Genomic DNA, 20553 nt, shown 5'->3' with positions numbered 1-20553 from the left:
AAGAATTTTATTATTTGCAATGATCTTTATTAACAAGCAACAACTATATTTCGAAGGCTATATTCTATCACAGCCAACCGTTGCACAATTGATGCTCAATATCAAATCCCTTCCATCTTTGCGTAAATATGTTCCCTGCACATATCCTTGCCATATATGTATATGTTTTCCATATCTTTTCCATATTTATGTATATATAGTTATTGTATAAATAGGCAAAGGCAGATTGTAATATACACAATTTCAATTCATAATAATAAGATACAGTTAATCATTCCCAAGTTACGTTCTATCATGGTATCAGAGTAGGGATTGATCTCCACCATATTCATTTTTTTTCATTCATCAATTATAAACAATGACAAACGATTTGATCCCAACCTCTTCCGCTGCTACAAACACTACCAATTATTCCCTAATTCAGGTTGAAAATCCGGGTCAGAGTATTTCTCAGGTACCCTTCAATGGAGCCAACTACGACGATTGGTCCCGTGCTTTCCTCTTGGCTATTATGGCCAAAGGAAAGGAAGGATACATCGACGGAACAATAACAAAACCAGCAGAAACAGATGCGTCTTACAAACAATGGCGCGCTACAAATGCTCTTGTCACAGCATGGATATTTAATTCCATGGAAATTTCAGTACGACGACAGATTTCATCGCGTCCCGAGCCTAAACTGCTTTGGGTCGATATCAAAAATCGATTTTGCCAAGGGAATGACCCTCGGGTCTACCAATTACAGGCTGACCTTATCGCTTGTCGATAAGGTGCAACAGAATCCCTTATGTCTTACTATGGCCGAATGACACGGATTTAGGACGATATTCTCGAGTTTGATCCTCTCCCTTCCTGCTTCTGCAGTCCGTGCCAGTGTGATTGGGAAACAATAATGGACGCAAGACGAGCAAGAGATTTTATGATGGGTCTCGACGCTCGATTTGACAATGTTCGATCACAAATTCTTGGTATTAATCCTCTTCCTCCTTTAAATCTTATTTACAATCGTCTTTTACAAGATGAAGGTTTTCGTAATTCATCTCAAACTCAAAACCCTGCAAACCCCGATATTATGTCCATGGCTGCTCGCACTTTCAATCACAATGCCCGTCAGATCGGGGGTAGTCGTCGGTCAGGGGAGATGAGTGAACAAGGAAACACTGATTCTGCTAGACCTTTTTGTATCGCCTGTAGGCGGAATGGTCACCTATATAAAGTTTGTCATAGGGTCACGGGTAACTTTTCCGACTGGTGGAGGGATCGTCCCTGTACTCGACTTTATGTCAATGATACAGACCCTAACAAGATTATTGTAACTCAGGAAATGCGTACTCGCACCAACACTGACCGCGCAAAACAGAGCAATACCAACTCTGCTCCTCAGGTTCATATGGCGGTTGGTCAGACCTTAAATGCATGGGAAAGAGCTTCGTCTTATTCATCTCTTCCTACCATGGACAACATTGATTTGAATAACTCCAATACAACGGAGTTAGCAGAAATAATCCGTCTCTAGAAAGCGCACAAATCAGCTTCTGGCTCCAATGACCGCGTCCGTGGTACAACTTCTAACTCTTATTTATGTTCTTGGATTATCGACACAGGTACCTCGCACCATATGTCAGGTTCTCTGTCACATTTTTCTAATATTCGGTCCATAAATCCACTTTCAGCAGGGCTGCCAAAGGGAGAGCTAACACTTGCCACAAAATGTGGCGATACCTTATTGTCTAATCGATTAATTTTAAAAGATGTACTCTATGCCGCTAATTTACATTGTCACCTTATATTCGTATCTAGTTTACTCAAGGATACAACCCTCACCATTCAATTTTCGCATCAACTTTACCTTATACAGGACCGTTTCTCGAAGATTTTGATTGGTGCGGGTGAGCAACGTGAAGGGTTGTATTACTTGACGGGTGTGCGAGAAGAACAGGCCAAGGCATGCGCTGTAGGAACTTTCGACTCAACGGAATTGTGGCACCAAAGGTTGGGGCATCCTTCATCCAAGTTTTTCGTTTTCTATCATTTCTTAATAAAGGTTCTAGCAAACATTTCTTTAGTAAAACTTGTGACGTGTGTTTACGCGCCAAGCAAAAGCGCGGACATTTTTCCTTAAGTTTGAATAATGCTACATCTATTTTTAATTTATCACATTGTGATTTATAGGGTCAATACTCCGCCAACGGCTCCTGTGGGTCTCAATTTTTTCTAACTCTGGTTGACGATTTTTCCCGGTCAACTTGGGTTTATCTCTTACGCCACAAAAGCGATATGCAACAAACTTTATTAAACTTTTTTGCAATGGTCGAAAGACAATTTAATAAAAAAATAAAAATGTTGCGTAGCGATAATGGCAAAGAATTTATATCTCTTCTTCCTTTTTTTAACCAAAACGGTATTTTATTTCAATCATCCAACGTTGGTACACCCCATCAAAACGGGCGGGTCGAACGAAAACATCGACATATTTTAAATGTTGCCCGTGCTCTTTTATTTCAAGTTAATTTGCCTTTATTTTTTGGGGGTGAATGCGTTTTAGGTGCGGTCCATTTAATTAATCATACTCCTACTCCGCTTTTAAATAGTAAAACACCCTATGAAATCCTTTTTAGTAAACCCCCACCGTTGGAAAACCTCCGCTTCGGATGTCTTTGTTATGCTAAAACTTTAAATTGTAGTCACGACAAATTTGCACCTCGTAGTCAAAAGTGTATCTTTATTGGATACCCATTTGGTAAGAAAGGACGGCGTCTTTGCAATTTAGACACCGAATCTGATTTTGACTCCCGCGACGTATTTTTTATTGAAAACGAGTTTCCCTACAAGTCTCTTGATATTCATGACAACGACAACAATTACACTTCTTTTCTATGTGACACTCTAACACCAATCGATCACGTTGTCGTTGTTCAAACGACACCCTCAAACCCCACGGACAGCCTTTCCACTTCTATCCCTTCGACCACCACTATGACCGCTACACAGGAGACTCATGTCCCATATGTCAATCAACCTGAAGGATCCTCTAGCCACACGCCTGAACAGCCTGAGACCACCACAGACGCTGCCTTAGGCCGTGGTCACCGATTGAAAATATCAAATTCAAATCTCAAGGATTTTGTTCAACCGCCCCGTCACCCTTCCACTCACATACTCACCGCATCCTCAACATCTTCAGGTACTAGATTCCCGATTTCTCACTATGTTAGTAATCGACAATTTTCTCCTAATCACCAAATTTTTTTATCGGCCCTGACCAACAATCACGAGCTCAGTTCATTTAAAGAAGCCGTGCAGGTACCCGAATGGAAGTAAGCAATGGACCTTGAGCTAGTAGCTCTTGAGAAGAATAATACTTGGACACTCGAGGACCTTCCTCCGAACAAAAAGGCAACCGGGTCCAAATGGGTCTTCAAAAGTAAGTATAATGCGGACGGTACTATCAAGCGTTACAAGGCTCGCATCGTGGTCATGGGAAACCGTCAAATAGAGGGGGTCGACTACAATGAAACCTTCGCCCCAACGGTTAAACTCATCACAGTGCGCACTTTACTTGCCATCGCCGCAGCCAAAAATTGGACTCTGCATCAAATGGATGTCCACATTGCATTCCTCCATGGCGACTTTAATGAGGAAGTATACATGAAACCTCCACCAGGATTGAAAATTTCGGATAATAGGAAAGTCTGTCGGCTCCAAAAGTCGCTTTACGGACTCCGTCAAGCTCCAAGATGTTGGTACGCTAAACTTGCCCCTGCCTTAATTAAATATGGGTTTAAGCAATGTCCCTTTGATCACTCTTTATTCTCCATAATAACGCCAAAAACAGATATTCATGTCCTAGTATGCGTCGACAATCTAGTCATTTGTGGGAATGACAGTACCAAGATCACAGCCTTCAAAAATTACTTAAGTCAATGCTTTCATATGAAGGATCTTGGTACCCTTAAGTATTTTCTCGGGCTTGAAATTGCAAGAATAATACAGGAATATTAGTATCTCAAAGGAAATACTCCCTTGACATTTTAACGGAAACCGGCTTACTCGGGTCCAAACCCGCCTCTATTCCTATGGAACCCAACCATCAACCCGCTCTATCCACAAGCCCTCTGTTACACGATCCGCAACCGTACAAACGTCTTGTGGAACGACTGATTTACCTATCCATTACGCGGCCTGAAATAATTTATTATGTCCATATTCTAGCCCAATTCATGCAAGCCCCCCCGCAAAGATCATTGGAATGCGGGTCTTCAGGTAGTACGCTACCTCAAGAGTTCACCCGGCCAAGGCATCCTATTACGCTCCGATAGCACCCTTCAACTTCACGCTTACTGCGCCGCTGCCTACGCCTCATGCCCAATTAGCAGACGGTCCTTATCCGCCTATATTTTTTACCTCGGGTCATCTCCCATATCTTGGAAAACAAAGAAGCAAAACACGGTCTCACTCTCATCAGCTGAATCCGAATATCGTGACATGGCCTATACTACGTGCGAATTAAAATGGCTCAAGGGGCTTCTCGAGTTTCTTGACATATTTCACAACAAGCCCATTCAGCTCCACTGTGACAGCCAATCCGTTCTTCATATTGCCAAAAATCCGGTTTTTCATGAAAGAACCAAACATATTGAGATCGACTGTCACTTTATAAGGGATGAAATTCAAAAAGGTGTGATTTCAACAACCTACGTACACACCAAAGCCGGCTCGCGGATATATTTACGAAAGCCCTTGGGCGACCTCTATCTACTGAGCTTTTGTCCAAGTTGGGTGTGTCGAATCTCCACGCTCCAACTTGAGAGAGGTATTAACAAGCAACGACTATATTTCGAACTTTCGAAGGATATATTCTATCACAGCCAACCGTTGCACAATTGATGCTCAATATCAAATCTCTTCCATCTTTGCTTAAATATGTTCCCTGCACATATCCTTGCCATATATGTATATCTTTTCCATATTTATGTATATAATTATTGTATAAATAGGCAAAGGCAGATTGTAATATACACAATTTCAATTCATAATAATAAGATACAGTTAATCATTCCCAAGTAACGTTCTATCAATCTTTGTTCAATTTTAGTTGATTACTTGATTTTATTTCTAATTTTACAGAAGAGAACCCATTGCGAATTCATGATATAATTTTATCATAAGAACAATTAAATCAGCTACGATAGTCGGAAATATCGTGTTAATTCGACTTTTGAGTATGTATGAATTTATGATTGATTTGAGTTTGCCTTGAAACTCTTTCAGAAGATCCATAACTAATTGAATTTGTGTATGATTTGAGTAGCTAGCTAGATTAACCTAGTGTGCCTGATACCAATATCTCTGTCTACCGATAAGCTTTTAGTTAAATGATTAAATAGCCTAGGAGTTCTTTTTATTGCAATTGGGTTATGCAAGAAATAATGTACAACTCAACATTTACTTGTAAACTGTATCTATGATGGTGTAGTGTTGATTTATATGGTTATTTCGCAAGGTTAATTCTTCCATCTAGAGGAATGGACGCGACTGTCTTTTCTAATAGCTAGGCTAATTATACATTTTTTTCGTATATATTGTCTTGTTTTGTATATCGGTATTAGCAACTGCAAAATAGATACTACAAAGTACTCTGTAATTGTGAGAAATCACTCCCTCTAAATCTTATTCGCCTAAAATGTCTATTATAATTTCACTAGTTACAAGTATTCTAAGATGAATTGATTCCAGGTAACAATGTAGTCAATTTCATTCTTATTCTATTGAAATGAAGGATGGTCTGCGAAGGTGAAAACTGGGAGTAGTTCCCACTAAAAAACCATGCACGAAAAATAAAAGAGAATAAAGGACTTTCTTGACGTTATGCTTAAGTTTATTTGGTGGATGGAATTGGATAAAGAGGAAATGGTCGTATGTTCAAATCTACTTCTACTTGACTACGCATTTGATTGCGACTGGAGCTCATAATTTAGACAATTTCTCATGAGACTGTTTATGACATGAGTGGAGCATGTTATGTCTTTATAAGCAAACTATGTTAGCTATCTTTTGCTGGGTTTTGGTTGGGGACGAGGGGTAGGGATATGCTCAACGATCCTGTAATAATATGTAATTCCGTTAAAACATGAACACTAATGATGAAGAGAGTCGAGCCATCATTAAGTTGTCGCTTCACTTGGTAGTCATATGTGAAGGAAAGGGAGGGAGGGAGGTTCTTGGGTAACTATAAACATGTACTCTTTCCGTTTGTCATTTGTTTACTTTTTAAATTTATTGTGAGAGGTAATTTAAGTAAAGGTAAAAAGATGATTGAGACTCAGCTACTAAAAGAATTAAAAGGAGAGAGTACCATAGTTCCATTTATTTCTTGATATGTTGTATAGTTATTTTATTGATCCGGGATCCAACGTTGTGGATCACGATGTTGTGGACATACAATAATCCATTCTCTTAATCATAAATAGAGACCATACATACAACATAGATGCTTTACGTAAGTTGCACACTTGCACATAGTGGAGTAACATTTACCTAATTCTTCTCATTGCAGATAACCCAGGATCAGAACATGTTAATGAGCTCTATATATGCTTTTGAAACACCAGTATTGGGACACTGGAAAATGTTCTTCTTGCTATTCATGTGTCGTAACGCAATCCCAATAATTGGACGAAGATTTGTTAGCTTTTTTTATGGATACTACTTTATACTTATTATTTTAAATACTATAAAAGATAATAGGAATTATACTAGAGTATTTGACTCAATTATTAATTTCGAAAAGTAGAGATATTTTTGAAAACAGAACAATTAATATATTGATGGTTTAGTAAATTGACTAATACGAGTACTAATAAATCAATTTAGAAAAAACCGTTGATATATTTATTAAGAAGTGTAGTACTAAGTAGTTTATAGCCTCTTTCAGTTGGGTGATAGCTATCCCAAAACAAGTACTTGGTGTCGTCAGAGCAAACTGTATCAAACTTGTTGCATGATTCTGCAACTTCAAATAACCCTGTACCACAACATCCTCGCGTCACTTGTTCAAACCCTGAATAGTTCAAAAAAAATCCATTTTATATTCATTTAAGAAAAAGGGCATTTAATATACTACAGTTTTGTAAGGTTTTCCTCTGATTTTTACTACTTTTAGAAATAGAAGTCGAGATTACCTACCATAGTTAAGAGGATGTTGGATCATGTCAAGCAATGTAGTGTAAAAATCAATGTAGACGAGCTTCGCATCACGAAGGCTGTTAGAAAGTGAATCAAGTTTGATAGCCAGCTTGGACTTGAAAACTTGTGCTAAATTATTGTAATTCTCTACACACTTCCTACTTATCCCTCCAGCTAGTGTTCTTTGCGATGGCAGGCATCCAATTGGTAGTGTACTGAATACTCCTATTCGCCGTGCCCCTAGTTCATATAGATCCTGTACACGTTCAATTCCATATCATATTTTTAATCTTATCTATCCAACCTTTGTTTACCTCAAAACGTTTTCAATGTCGTTAAAAAAAAGAAGAGGGTATATATATAAATATATATATATATGTAACCTGGACAAAAGAAGAGGAGGAGTTGGCTAAGAAAGAGGCGTAACCATCAACATCATACATAATCCTACGAATCGGGATATCAAAGTAGCTGATGGCAATATCAACACTTCCGGCCACAACTAGGAACATACTGTTCTTCATTATGTATTCCGTCCTCTCTTCTCCCACCATTTCTCTCACTCTCGCTTTGTACTCCTTCAAATATTCTAGTTGCTCCGATAGTGATAGTACTGACTGCATTATATATCACCAATCAAGTGTCATCAAATAAGATTAAACCAAAATGGTTCTACTCAGTGGCGGATCTTAATCGTGTGAAATTAAAAACAATATGGGAGCATTGTTATTAGGTGTATATATGTACATACCGAAATGGTACTTGTCAAAGGGTCGTAACCAGAACCTCCAGAAGCGAAACTGACACCTGTAAGGAGATCTTGTGGGCTTATACTTGGGTCAAGATATGCTCCCACACTTTGTTTAATTGATAACATTTCCGCTGTCAGGTACATATATAAAATATTTACTTTATTAATGATCTAAACTAGTTATAATTAATAAATTATCGACTTATGGTCCAGAGCTGTAATTGCTTTCACTACACTAATTACTACCGTATGTATTACCTTGGCTCTACGTAGTACTATATTGTAGCTACAATAACGCTCACGGATACATACGTTTGTTAAAGCACTGCGTCTTCACTCTTCATCATCATGCAAATTATAACAAAGCCTCGTATGCCTAATTTAATTTTACTTTTGTCACCTTAGCCTTAAATTAGTGTATATTTAGTAGATACGTATGTTAGGTTAATTATACTTCTATAACCTTATACCTTATTTACAAATGTAACCTCATTAGTTTTGAACATGTTCGACATCTTTTTGCCTTGTGTTGCAACACGTATAGAGTACGTACTCTATGTTAAACGTAAATGCTACGTATCATATTTTCTCACACAAAAATTAAAAAATTTAAATATAAAATAAAATGAAAGCCCTTGATTACATGACATAATTTCAAGGGGAAAGCCCTTGAATAGTATACCCTACGTGCGTAGATAAACGTATGTACCTATAAAGTCAGTGGGGATCCTTCCGTTGCTGAATCGGCCAGTAGGAATTCCACCCATAAAATCTTTGCCATAAGGTGGGAAATTAGACTTTGATAGTGTGTTAAGGTTGTTATTGTTTCCAGGATCAATTATGGAATCTCCGAACCCAAATATCGCCGGTACCGTCACGTTCGGAGGGAGCTTCATTGTGGTTGTTGCTGCAATAGGAATAGGGTTGACGATGTTAAAGAGCAGGAATATAGACAACCACAAACCTAACCATTCTAACAAATAGCTAGAATATTGCATGGTGCCTACAAACTCTCACACTAAAGATTAATTCCTTTTAACTTTTAACACTTATCAATGTAACTAAACTTTTTGTGTTATTCACTAATACCAGATTGTATACATACATAAAATTTATACTAATAAAATAAAAGGATTTTAGAGAACAAAAAATTATTTTTATAGGAAATACATTTTAAGATATTATGGAGTAGTACTATTTAATTGTATAAAACCTATTTATTTAAGTGTATATTACTAATTTGTTTAGCTATATATATATATTCTCTTTTCGTAAACATTGAATTGTTAGGCCATAAATATAGTTTGATTACCAAACACCTAAAAAAACTGTGACCCTACCTAAAATTGGGATAAATTCTACTTTTGTGGTTTGTCCCTGCTTCACTTTTTATAGTCACCACCTCCATCTTAAATTTAGGCCAACATATCATTGGTAACAACGACCAATCATCTCATGGCTTGGAGTAGGGGTGTGACCAATGATAAGAAGCCGCCAAAGCTTGATCTTGCTCGGTTTGTGCTCAGGAAACAAAACTCGAGTTTGAGCTAACCCGAATTTGAAAAAATTGAGTTTATTACTATGCTCGCGAGCGTTAACCCGAGCTCAAGCCGAGTTTGAGCTCCACCCGAGCCTATATATTTTTTTTGAGGTAAAATGGTGATTTATATTAAATCAATTTCCGCCAATGCTAAAACCGCACTCTGGAAGTTCGAGTAGTACAAGACTTCATCACCACTTACGGTACACAATCTAGCAGTATGATGTGCAACGGTATTACCCTCCCGTAACACATGAGACCAGCTACAAGAATTAAACGAAGAGGCATAACTATTAATATCTGTGATACTATGACCTAGCGGACCTCGATCCTCTGTTCCCTTCTCCACGGCGCTAACCACAGACTTTGCGTCACTTTCGAAAATGACCTTAAGGAGCTTCATCTTGGCTGCAACTTCCACACCGAATTCCAACGCCTTTGCCTCTGCAATGGTTGCTTCCCACCATGCCGCCACCCGTCTGCACCCAACTACAATGACCCTCCCCTCTGTATCACGTCCCACCATTCCCAAGCCCACCTCGCCATTGCCAAACACAGCTGCATCAGCGTTGATCTTCATCACGCCCATAGGGGGAGCAACCCATGTTCTCATCCGTTCCACCAGGTTGCTGTTGGGTTGGACCTCCACCTCCTTCCTATACTTATCATAGTCCAACACCAATTTCGTCATTCCCGTAACCACAAAAGCAGGCCGTGGCCCCTCGTCATCAAAAATGCGCAGATTCCTCATGTACCAGATGGCCCAGAGCAAAGCTAGGAACTTACCCCGAGCCACCTTATCAACCCGTTTCAATAACCATAGCAACCGTTTAGCAAAGGAATCACTCGGAGCCTCATCCACCAACCTCGAAAACTCGCTCTCTTCCGAAAGTTGCTTAGCCCATCCGCACTCAAACAAAGCGTGGGTCACGGTCTCCGGAGCCTCCCTGCAAAAGTCACATATAGGATCTTGGAGGCAATGTCGATATGCTAAGTTACTCCTGACAGCCAAAATATTAGCACAAGCTCTCCATAGGAAATGAGAAAGTTTTGGTGGGATACCCACATTCCATACCTGCCTCCACACTACAGCCGCTTCTTGATTAATACCCAACTCAGCAACTGGCGGTTGAATACGCATCCCCAGCCAATAGCATGATCGTACAGAAAATATCCCATTCTTGTTGGCCCACCAGTATAGGAGGTCTTTGGGCAATCTCCCAGTATAGGAGGTCTTTGGGCAATCTCTGGCTAAGAGGGATACTAAGAATGAGCTTGGCATCTTCATGATTAAACGTAGCTTGAATCCTACCCTCCAACCACGACGCATTATGGGGATCGATAAAGTCTGCAACTTTAAGCGAAGGGTCAGCTTCAAGATTAGGGTGCGGGACACGGCTCGAATTTTCTCCTGGTAACCACGCACAATCCCAAACATTAATATCCTGACCATTGCCCACCCTCCATCTCAAACCATCTAAGAGCATAGATTTCGAATTCTATAGGCTTCTCCATATGTAGCTAGGGTCATATCCCCGTCTCGCTTCTAGGACTGAACTATGCGGGAAATATTTTGCCTTGAAAACCAGGCCAACAAGCGAGTCAGGTTTCGACAACAGCCTCCACACTTGCTTCGCAAGAAGTGCTTGATTAAACACTCTCAGGTCTCGAAATCCCATACCCCCATAATTCTTTGGCTGACATAACTTATTCCACGACCACCAATGCATCTTTCTTTCTGTCTCCGTTGACCCCCACCAGAATCGGGCCATAATACCATGCACCTCGTCAATTATACTCTCCGGAACCGCGAACAAACTCATCATATAGGTGGGTATGGCTTGAGCCACCGCTTTAATAACAATTTCTTTCCCGGGCTTCGACAATAACCGCTCCTTCCATCCTTGCAGCTTCTTCCATATCCTCTCTTTAATTCCTGCGAAAATAGCCTTCTTGGATTTACCAATAATGGTGGGTAGTCAAAGATACTTCTCATACCGGTCAACTTCCCGAACTCCAAGCATGCTCCGAATGGTTTCCCTGCTATTAATTGTTACCTTTTTGCTAAAAACAATTTCGGACTTGTCATAATTAATTTTTTGCCCCGAAGCTCCCTCATATTTGCTGATAATTTCAGCTATTTTGGAGCATTCCCTAATATTAGCCCTCGCAAAAAGAATACAATCATCCGCAAAAAAGAGATGAGACACTCTTGGTGCCCCTCGACACACTCGGACTCCATGAAGGGTGCTATCCTCAACCGCCTTCCTAAGCATAAAAGAGAAGACATCCGCGCATAACAAGAAAAAATATGGTAAAATAGGATCGCCTTGTCTAAGGCCACGACTCGGGACCACATACTCCGTAGGCTGCCCGTTGACGAGAAAATAATGAGACACCGTAGACACACATTCCATAATCCGCTGACTCCACGCATTAGAGAAGCCCATTCGACCCATGGCCGCCTCTAAGAAGCTCCACTCCACTCTATCATACGCCTTGCTCATATCCAGTTTCAAAGCAACGTTACCCATCCGTCCTTCCCCTCCTCTTTTCATGGCATGGAATGTCTCAAAGGCGATTAAAGCATTATCCGTAATTAATCTCCCGGGTGTAAAAGCACTTTGGTTTTCAGAAATGAGCCCATTAAGAAATCCTTTCAGTCGATTAGCTAGCGTTTTTGATATGATTTTGTATAACACATTACACAAGCTAATCGGCCTATATTCGGTAATTTTCCTCGGACTGTTGCATTTTGGGATGAGTACCACCGTTGTCGAATTAATACTCTCCAAGCCCCTACTACCACGCCACCAGTCTTTAACAAAACCACACACATCCACTCCCACGACATCCCAAAATTTTTGGTAGAACAATGCGCTCATCCCATCCGGTCCTGGTGCTTTATTAGGATGCATCCGGAATAAAGCTTCTTTTATTTCCTCATCATTAAGCTGTCTGTCCAGAACTTCCGCCATCTCTCTGGTAACACTCCTCGGTACCCAACTCAGAATTTCAGAGAACCCGACTGGATTGCTCGTAGCAAAAAGTTGAGAAAAGTACTCGGTAATAATGCCATTAACCTCCTCAGCCCCCGTTTTCCATCGCCCCTCGTCATCTTCCAGCCCCTCAATTTTATTCCGTCGCCTACGTTGTGTGGCCTTATGATGAAAATATGACGTATTCTTATCCCCGTCCCGAAGCTCTAGTCGCCTAGATCGTGTATACCAATACGTCTCTAGTTGCTTCCGTAACACCTCAATTTCTTGTACTAATCTCTGACAATTTGCTAACATATCCGCCGAGGGTGGCCGACATTGCCATCTCATCAACTCATCCTCCCTGTAGCTTAGTAGCACAAGATTTAACTCTATCTTCAACATCATGCCCTTGCCCATCTTCCCATGCCTGCTTTACCACGTGCCCGCACTCGGCATCCGAAAGCCACAGTGGCTCGAATTTAAAGCTCCTCTGTCTACTTCCTACCTCCCCCTGATTTCCTTCCTCTTTAATAAGAATGGCAGCATGATCAGAGGCATATAGCGGGTAAACAAAAGTCGTGGCCGAAGGATACATCTCCCTCCATTCCATAGTCGCAACAGCCCTGTCCAACCTTTCTCGAATAAGGGTTTCAGGCGAGTTTCCTCGTTTCCACGTAAAGATACTTCCCCTATAGCCTAAATCCAACAGAGCACAGTCATCGAGAGCTTCCCTAAACGCGTCCATCTGCGCTTCCCTTCTATCTTTTCCCCCCTCCTTCTCATTAAGGCTTATGATCTCATTGAAATCTCCAAAAAGAATAATAGGGATCGTCGATGATCGCCTTAGGCTGCGAATCATTCTCCATGTTAGATGCTTGCTCTCCGCGTCTGGCCACCCATAAATCCCAACAGCTCTCCACTCCGGTTCACCACTCGCATTCTTCACCTCTACCATTACATGATTCTTATCATAGGAAATTAACTCCGCATCAATATTTTTCCACCAAAAACCAAGCCCTCCTGATCGTCCTCTACTACTTAAGCACAAACCTGAACTATAACCACACTTGCTCCTAATCTTAGCCAACTCCCTATCCCTAATCATTGTCTCCATCACGAAGACGATGTTTGGGCACTCACTCCAGCACCAATCGCTGAGGGTACTTACCGTTAAGGGATTGCCCAACCCTTGACAGTTCCAACTTAATATTTTCATTGCTGTTCGCGGTGCTGGTCTTCGCCAGTCACCGCTACTTTCGATATAGTATCAACGTCACACTCTCTGCTACACCATTTCTTCCTAGCCATGTCCTCCTCATGCTTAGCCTCGTTCCATATAACCCCCTCGCCACCTCTCTTACACCCTACACCAGGGCCCCTATCATCACTCCCTAACACATCTTTCTTCCTCTCAACCTTCTCCCTCCGGATTTTAATATATTTCCTCGCCACAACACGACTATCAGTACCCCCTACCCTCCTCTCAACCCGTTTCAACTCCATATCATTGCTGCCCCCCAGATTCTTTGAGTTCATGCACCTCGGTTCCGTCCTCCTCATTGGTACCTCCTCCTGGCCTCTACATCTCCTCTGGATATTCTCTTCATTTCTAATCCTTATACCCTGTAACATCTCCACGATCCTGTCTACTTCCTCTTCCTCTCCTCTAGTAGCTTCTTCCACATCAAAAGACAACTTCTTAGCACAACTACCACTCCCTCCCGCACCCCCACCAGGCCTTCTTGCCACACGCCATGGCGATGCTTTTAGCCAATCCCCATACTTCCTATCCTCCCCAATCGGCCCTTTTCTCTCCCCGCAATCCTTCTCCCCATGACCCAACCTTCCACACACATAGCAGAACAGAGGTAGCCCTTCATAGCTTAATCTAACTGTCCACACCTTTCCCCCTCTCCCCCTGAGATTAATCTTGTCCAGCAGCGGTTTACGAACATCGATTATAACCCTAATATGCATCGATCTATTGATCTCCGGATTAACAGAATTATCGACGTCAACAAACGTGCCCACCGTATTTCCAATGTTGATTGCATTTTCCACATTTAGACGACCAACAATTGGTAAATTATAGACACGCACCCAGATGGGAGAGAAAAATAAAGGTACCTCAGTTGGGATCGCATCCTCCAGAAGGTCTGCTAATAGCAATACATGCCTCTCGAAATGCCATGGCTGCTCCTCTAGCACACGCTTCTTGTCCTCCTCACCAGTAAATTTGAAAACCACCAATTTCTTTTGTTTATCGAGCACTTCTCCCGTAACGTCCTCCTTCGTCTTCCAGGCCCTAATCATTGTGTCGATTAGGGCTTTCTGATTTACGTTTCGTTCAGTCCACAACCTCCCCACGACACAAAGCTCGTGCCTCTCTCCACCACTGTCCGTCTCTCCCACCCAGTCAAGAGTCGCCTCTCGTTCTTCGCCACCCTCCTCTTCATCTTCCCCAAAAAGACTGCTAATGTTTAGGTTATTTTGTAGAGTTTGCATTTCCATGCTGTAAAGATCGAAAAAAGCAAAGAAAAAGCCTTGAAAGATGAAAAAAGATGATTGAAGGCCAGTCAATCAGGAGCAAACCTAGGCAAAACCCTAGGGGCCAGACCCTCCCAAGGAAACCCTAGAGGGAACTATTTTCGGTACTCATTGAAACTTACCCGAGCCTATATATAATTGTTAAGTTATCGTTTTTTCTTTCGATTGTTTCAGATACAGAACTCGGAGATTACATATAAAAATATTTGGCAAATCAATAAAAATATTTGATACGATTATACAAAGATATAATCATGATAAATATTTTTATAAAATAAGAGCAAAATAATAAAATATCATGGCTGCCAAAATGAAAGTTGGTCATAACTTGTTTTAATTATGTAAAACAATATAGTGATAATGATAATTAGTAATCTTTGGAAATTATCTTTTTGATCATTACTACAAAATAATTTAGTAATCTTTGAAAATTATCTTTTTGATCATTAACTTGTTTAGTAACTAATTTAATAGAAATAGAAACAAAATAAATGTTGCTTAAATCATGGAGATTTCTTCCAAGTTAGTTTAACTTGGTTACGTAACATAATTTTCCTTGATTAGTTATAAATTAGAAAAATTAGGATTGCAATTATTAACTACCAAGATTATACAGTATGATAATGATAATTTAGTAATCTTTGGAAATTATCTTTTTGATCATTACTACAAAATAATCGACCCAACGTTGTGAAGCACGATGTTGTGGACAAGGGCTTTTACAATTACAAGTACTACTATACAATCCATGATTCCATTCCCTTAATCATAAATAGATACCCTACATACATAGGTGCTTTACGTAATAGTTGCACATAACATGCATTTACCCAATATTGCACTATTGCAGATAACCCAGGATCAGAACATGTTAATGAGCTCTATATATGCTTTTGAAACACCAGTATTGGGACACTGGAAGATGTTCTTCTTGTTATTCATGCGTCATAACGCAATCCCAATAATTGGACGAAGATGTGTTTGCTTTTTTTTTTATATACTTATTATTTTGAATACTATAAAAGATAATAGGAATTATACTAGAGTATTTGACTCAATTATTAATTTCGAAAAGTAGAGATATTTTTAAAAAAAGAACAATTAATATATTGATGGTTTAGTAAATTGACTAATACGAGTACTAATAAATCAATTTAGAAAAAACCGTTGATATATTTATTAAGAAACGTAGTACTAAGTAGTTCATAGCCTCTTTCAGTTGGGTGATAGCTATCCCAAAACAAGTACTTGGTGTCGTCAGAGCAAACTGTATCAAACTTGTTGCATGATTCTGCAACTTCAATTAACCCTGTACCACAACATCCTCGCGTCACTTGTTCAAACCCTGCATAGTTCAAAACAAAGAAAAAATTAAAGAGCAACTTCATTAATTGAATGTAAAACAACACATACATAGAACACTTAAAAGCGAAAATAAAGTAAAGAGAATAAGCAAATGAATTTATTTCCAAACCCGACTTGAGAACTCGACTGACATCACTTTTTTTATGTTTCTTTAAGGAAATCATACGTTTGATTAAAGTGTAGGAGAAAAACGCTCTCATATTGACTCTAAAGATTATTGTGAGTTTAGTTCGTGGATCAATTTTGTATTCATTTAATTAATACTACAGTTTTATAAGGTTTTCCTCTGATTTTTACTATTACGTGCATATATATATATATATATATATATATATATATATATATATATATATATATATATATATATATATATATATATATATATATATATATATATATATATAATATGGCCAATACAAACACGTAAGTACGTAAGTGTGCGTCCCGACTCCCGAACATTTAGAAATAGAAGTCGAGATCGATTACGTACCGTAGTTAAGAGGATGTTGGATCAAGTCAAGCAACGGGGAGTAGATATCAATGTAGACGAGTTTGGCATCATAATAATAACTGTTAGAAAGTGAATCAAGTTTGATAGCCAGCTTGGAATTGAAGACCTGTGCTACATTGTTGTAATTCTCGGCACAATTCCTAAAAATCCCTCCAGCTAGTGTTCTTTGTGATGGCACGCATCCTATTGGTGGTGCACCGAATACTCCTATTCGTCGCGCCCCTACTTCATATAGATCCTGTACGTTCAATTCCATATCATATTTTTAATCTTATATATCCAACCTTTGTTTACCTCAAAACGTTTTCAATGTCGTTAAAAAAAGAAGAGAGTATATATTATATGTAACCTGGACAAAAGAAGAGGAGGAGTTGGCTAAGAAAGAGGCGTAACCATCAACATCATACATATTCATCCTACGAGTCCGGGTATCAAAGTAGCTGACGACAATATCATCACTTCCGGCCACTACTAGGAATATACTGTTCTTCATTATGTATTCCGTCCTCTCTTCTCCCACCATTTCTCTCACTCTCGCTTTGTACTCCTTCAAATATTCTAGTTGCTCCGATAGTGATAGTACTGACTGCATTATATATCACCAATCAAGTGTCATCAAATAAGATTAAACCAAAATGGTTCTACTCAGTGGCGGATCTTAATCGTGTGAAATTAAAAACAATATGGGAGCATTGTTATTAGGTGTATATATGTACATACCGTAATGGTACTTGTCAAAGGGTCGTAACCAGAACCTCCAGAAGCGAAACTAACACCTGTAAGGAGATCTTGTGGGCTTATACTTGGGTCAAGATATGCTCCCACACTTTGTTTTATTGATAACATTTCCGCTGTCAGGTACATACATCAAATATTTACTTTGTTAATGAACAACCATTATAATTAATAAATTATCGACTTATCGTCCAAAGCTGTAATGCTTTCACCACAGTAATTACTACGGAGTACTAGTATTACCTTTGCTCTACGTAGTAGATTGTAGCTACAACGCTCACGGATACAACCATTATCATGCAAATTATGACAAAGCCTTGTATGACTAATTTAATTTGACTTTGTCAACTTAGCTTTAATTAGTGTGTATTTACTATTTAGTAGATACCTACATAATTCCACGTATTAGTGTTTTGTAGTAGTAAGAATGTATTTTAGGTTAATTATAACCTTATCTGTGTTAAACTTAAGTGCTCCGCATCATCTTTTCTCATGCAAAATTAAAAAATCTATATATAAAATAAAATGACATAATTTCAAAAGGGGGAAAGCCCTTCAATAATATACACTACGTGCGTGGATAAACGTATGTACCTATAAAGTCAGTGGGGATCCTTCCGTTGCTAAATCGGCCAGTAGGAATTCCACCCATGAAATCTTTGCCATAAGGTGGGAAATTAGACTTTAATATTGTGTTAAGGTTGTTATTGTTTCCAGGATCTATTATGGAATCTCCGAACCCAAAAATCGCCGGCACCGTCACGTTCGGAGGGAGCTTGATTGTGTTTGTTGCTGCAATAGGAATAGGGTTGACGATGTTGAAGAGCAGGAATATAGACAACCACAAACCTAACCATTCTAACAAATAGCTAGAATATTGCATGGTGCCTACAAACTCTCACACTAAAGATTAATTCCTTTTAACTTTTAACACTTATCAATGTAACTAAACTTTTTGTGTTATTCACTAATACCAGATTGTATACATACATAAAATTTATACTAATAAAATAAAAGGATTTTAGAGAACAAAAAATTATTTTTATAGGAAATACATTTTAAGATATTATGGAGTAGTACTATTTAATTGTATAAAACCTATTTATTTAAGTGTATATTACTAATTTGTTTAGCTATATATATATATATTCTCTTTTCGTAAACATTGAATTGTTAGGCCATAAATATAGTTTGATTACCAAACACCTAAAAAAACTGTGACCCTACCTAAAATTGGGATAAATTCTACTTTTGTGGTTTGTCCATGCTTCACTTTTTATAGTCACCACCTCCATCTTAAATTTAGGCCAACATATCATTGGTAACAACGACCAATCTTCTCATGGCTTGGAGTAGTAGGGGTGATAATAATTGATAACCAGACGCGTTCGAGCTTGACCTTGCTCGGTTTGTACTCATGAAACAAAACTCGAGTTTGAGCTGACCCAAGTTTGAAAAAATTGGGTTTATTATCATGCTCCTGAGCTTTAACCGGAGCTCGAGTCGAGTTTGAGCTCAACTCGAGCCTATATATAAATGTTAAGTTATCGTTTTTTCTTTCGATTGTTTCAATAACAGAACTCGGAGATTACATATAAAAATATTTGGCAAATCAAAGAAAATATTTGATACGATTATACAAAGATATAATCATGATAAATATTTTTATAAAATAAGAGCAAAATATCATGGTTATCAAAATGAAAGTTTGTCATATAATTTGTTTTAGGAAAATGAGATAGCATCACCGGGTAATACTCAAATTGAGCACCACCCGAGATAAAATAGTAAATTGCTCAAGTTTTTGAGTTTCTCCCTTCCAAAATTTGAATTTCAAACTGACTAATAATAAAGGGTAGTTTAGTAACTCAAAATATCATAATTAATGAATTAAAACAAAATCAGAAATAAATTGTGTATATGCATCTACGATCACGAAACAATGAATCATTGAAGCATATATAACGCATTTCTGGAAAACATGACGATGATCAACTAATTAAAACTTCAACATACTGAAAGATTTAATATACATTAAATACCTAGCAATTGCATTACTACTTTGGTTACCCAATTGATTCAATGAATATTATTTACGGATAACTTTTTGTCCATGGATGAATTTTGTTGAATTGATTGTACTTCTGCAGAAATCAATTAGCAGGAAATACTATCCCAGTCTCTCAGATGCATTATGAAATTATTAAATCTTATCTTAATTTGATATGATTAGGTTAAGTTATAAATTTACAATGCTACCCATCAAGTTAGGCGCAAAAGTTAGAAATTGATCTTATTTATTTACATATTTTTCCTTTTATTAATTAAGGTGGCGCCGAGTTTCGGTACCACCCGGTGGGGCCCTAACGTCATCCCTTGTTTTAATTATGAAAAATATATAGTGTTAGACACGTGGTAGAAAAAGTGGGAGAAAATAAACACGACCCGGGACAGCCTTTCGAATGGCTTAAATTTAAGTGTATGATACACGTTTTTCGGGATTCTAAGGTCCCGGAAAAAAATGTCCGTAAATCACACCTATGATTTGTCGGGTCAGATAAAACAGCCTCACAAAATTTGAGGAGCAATAGCGGCCATTTGGGCTGTCGGTGTGCGTTAAACCAAGTCTCAAACTTAAATCGGATACTCGCTGAAATTGGTTTACTACTTGTTATTTGGTGCTGCAATTGAATAAGGTAACTCCTGAAACGACCCTCGACACGTGTTAGAAGAAGCGGGAGAAAAATAAACACGACCCCGGATGGCCTCTCGAAGTCTCAAATTGAAGTGTATAATGCACGTTTTTCAAAATTCTAAGGCCCCGGAAAAAAATGTCCGTAAATCACAAGAATGATTTCTTGGGTAAGATAAAGCAGCCTCACAAAATTTGAAGTGCAACAGCGGAAATTTGAGGCTTCCGGTGTGCGTTAAACCAGTC

The 20553-nt window shown here is 38.9% G+C and overlaps 4 protein-coding genes across 5 annotated transcripts; 1 reads left to right on the top strand and 3 right to left on the bottom strand.

The window, feature by feature from the left end:
- The first annotated feature begins 358 nt into the window (after nt 1–358).
- On the top strand, nt 359–769 carry LOC141606945 (uncharacterized). Its single transcript, XM_074426328.1, has one exon. The coding sequence runs from the start codon at nt 359–361 to the stop codon at nt 767–769; it is 411 nt and encodes a 136-aa protein (XP_074282429.1).
- A 5561-nt stretch (nt 770–6330) lies between these two features.
- LOC141604588 (GDSL esterase/lipase EXL3-like) lies at nt 6331–9143 on the bottom strand. 2 transcript variants are annotated; one of them, XM_074423007.1, is made up of 5 exons: nt 8646–9143; nt 7937–8067; nt 7569–7802; nt 7186–7441; nt 6331–7060 (listed from the first exon to the last, which is right to left on the bottom strand). In XM_074423007.1, exons 1-5 carry the CDS (start codon nt 8932–8934, stop codon nt 6870–6872), a joined length of 1101 nt encoding a protein of 366 aa, XP_074279108.1. In that variant the 5' UTR covers nt 8935–9143; the 3' UTR covers nt 6331–6869. The 2 variants fall into 2 exon arrangements, with proteins under 2 accessions (XP_074279108.1, XP_074279109.1); XM_074423008.1 differs by having other exon boundaries at nt 7937–7992.
- Nucleotides 9144–12809: 3666 nt separating this feature from the next.
- LOC141606944 (uncharacterized) lies at nt 12810–13571 on the bottom strand. Its single transcript, XM_074426326.1, has one exon. It carries the CDS (start codon nt 13569–13571, stop codon nt 12810–12812), a length of 762 nt encoding a protein of 253 aa, XP_074282427.1.
- A 2051-nt stretch (nt 13572–15622) lies between these two features.
- LOC141604587 (GDSL esterase/lipase EXL3-like) lies at nt 15623–18728 on the bottom strand. The gene is made up of 5 exons (XM_074423006.1): nt 18210–18728; nt 17601–17731; nt 17230–17466; nt 16860–17118; nt 15623–16349 (listed from the first exon to the last, which is right to left on the bottom strand). Exons 1-5 carry the CDS (start codon nt 18496–18498, stop codon nt 16159–16161), a joined length of 1107 nt encoding a protein of 368 aa, XP_074279107.1. The 5' UTR covers nt 18499–18728; the 3' UTR covers nt 15623–16158.
- Between the last annotated feature and the right edge of the window lie 1825 nt (nt 18729–20553).

Source organism: Silene latifolia, chromosome 10 (assembly GCF_048544455.1).
Source record: "Silene latifolia isolate original U9 population chromosome 10, ASM4854445v1, whole genome shotgun sequence".
Classification (NCBI taxonomy): Eukaryota; Viridiplantae; Streptophyta; class Magnoliopsida; order Caryophyllales; family Caryophyllaceae; genus Silene; species Silene latifolia.
This window is presented reverse-complemented; position numbering and strand designations above follow the sequence as displayed.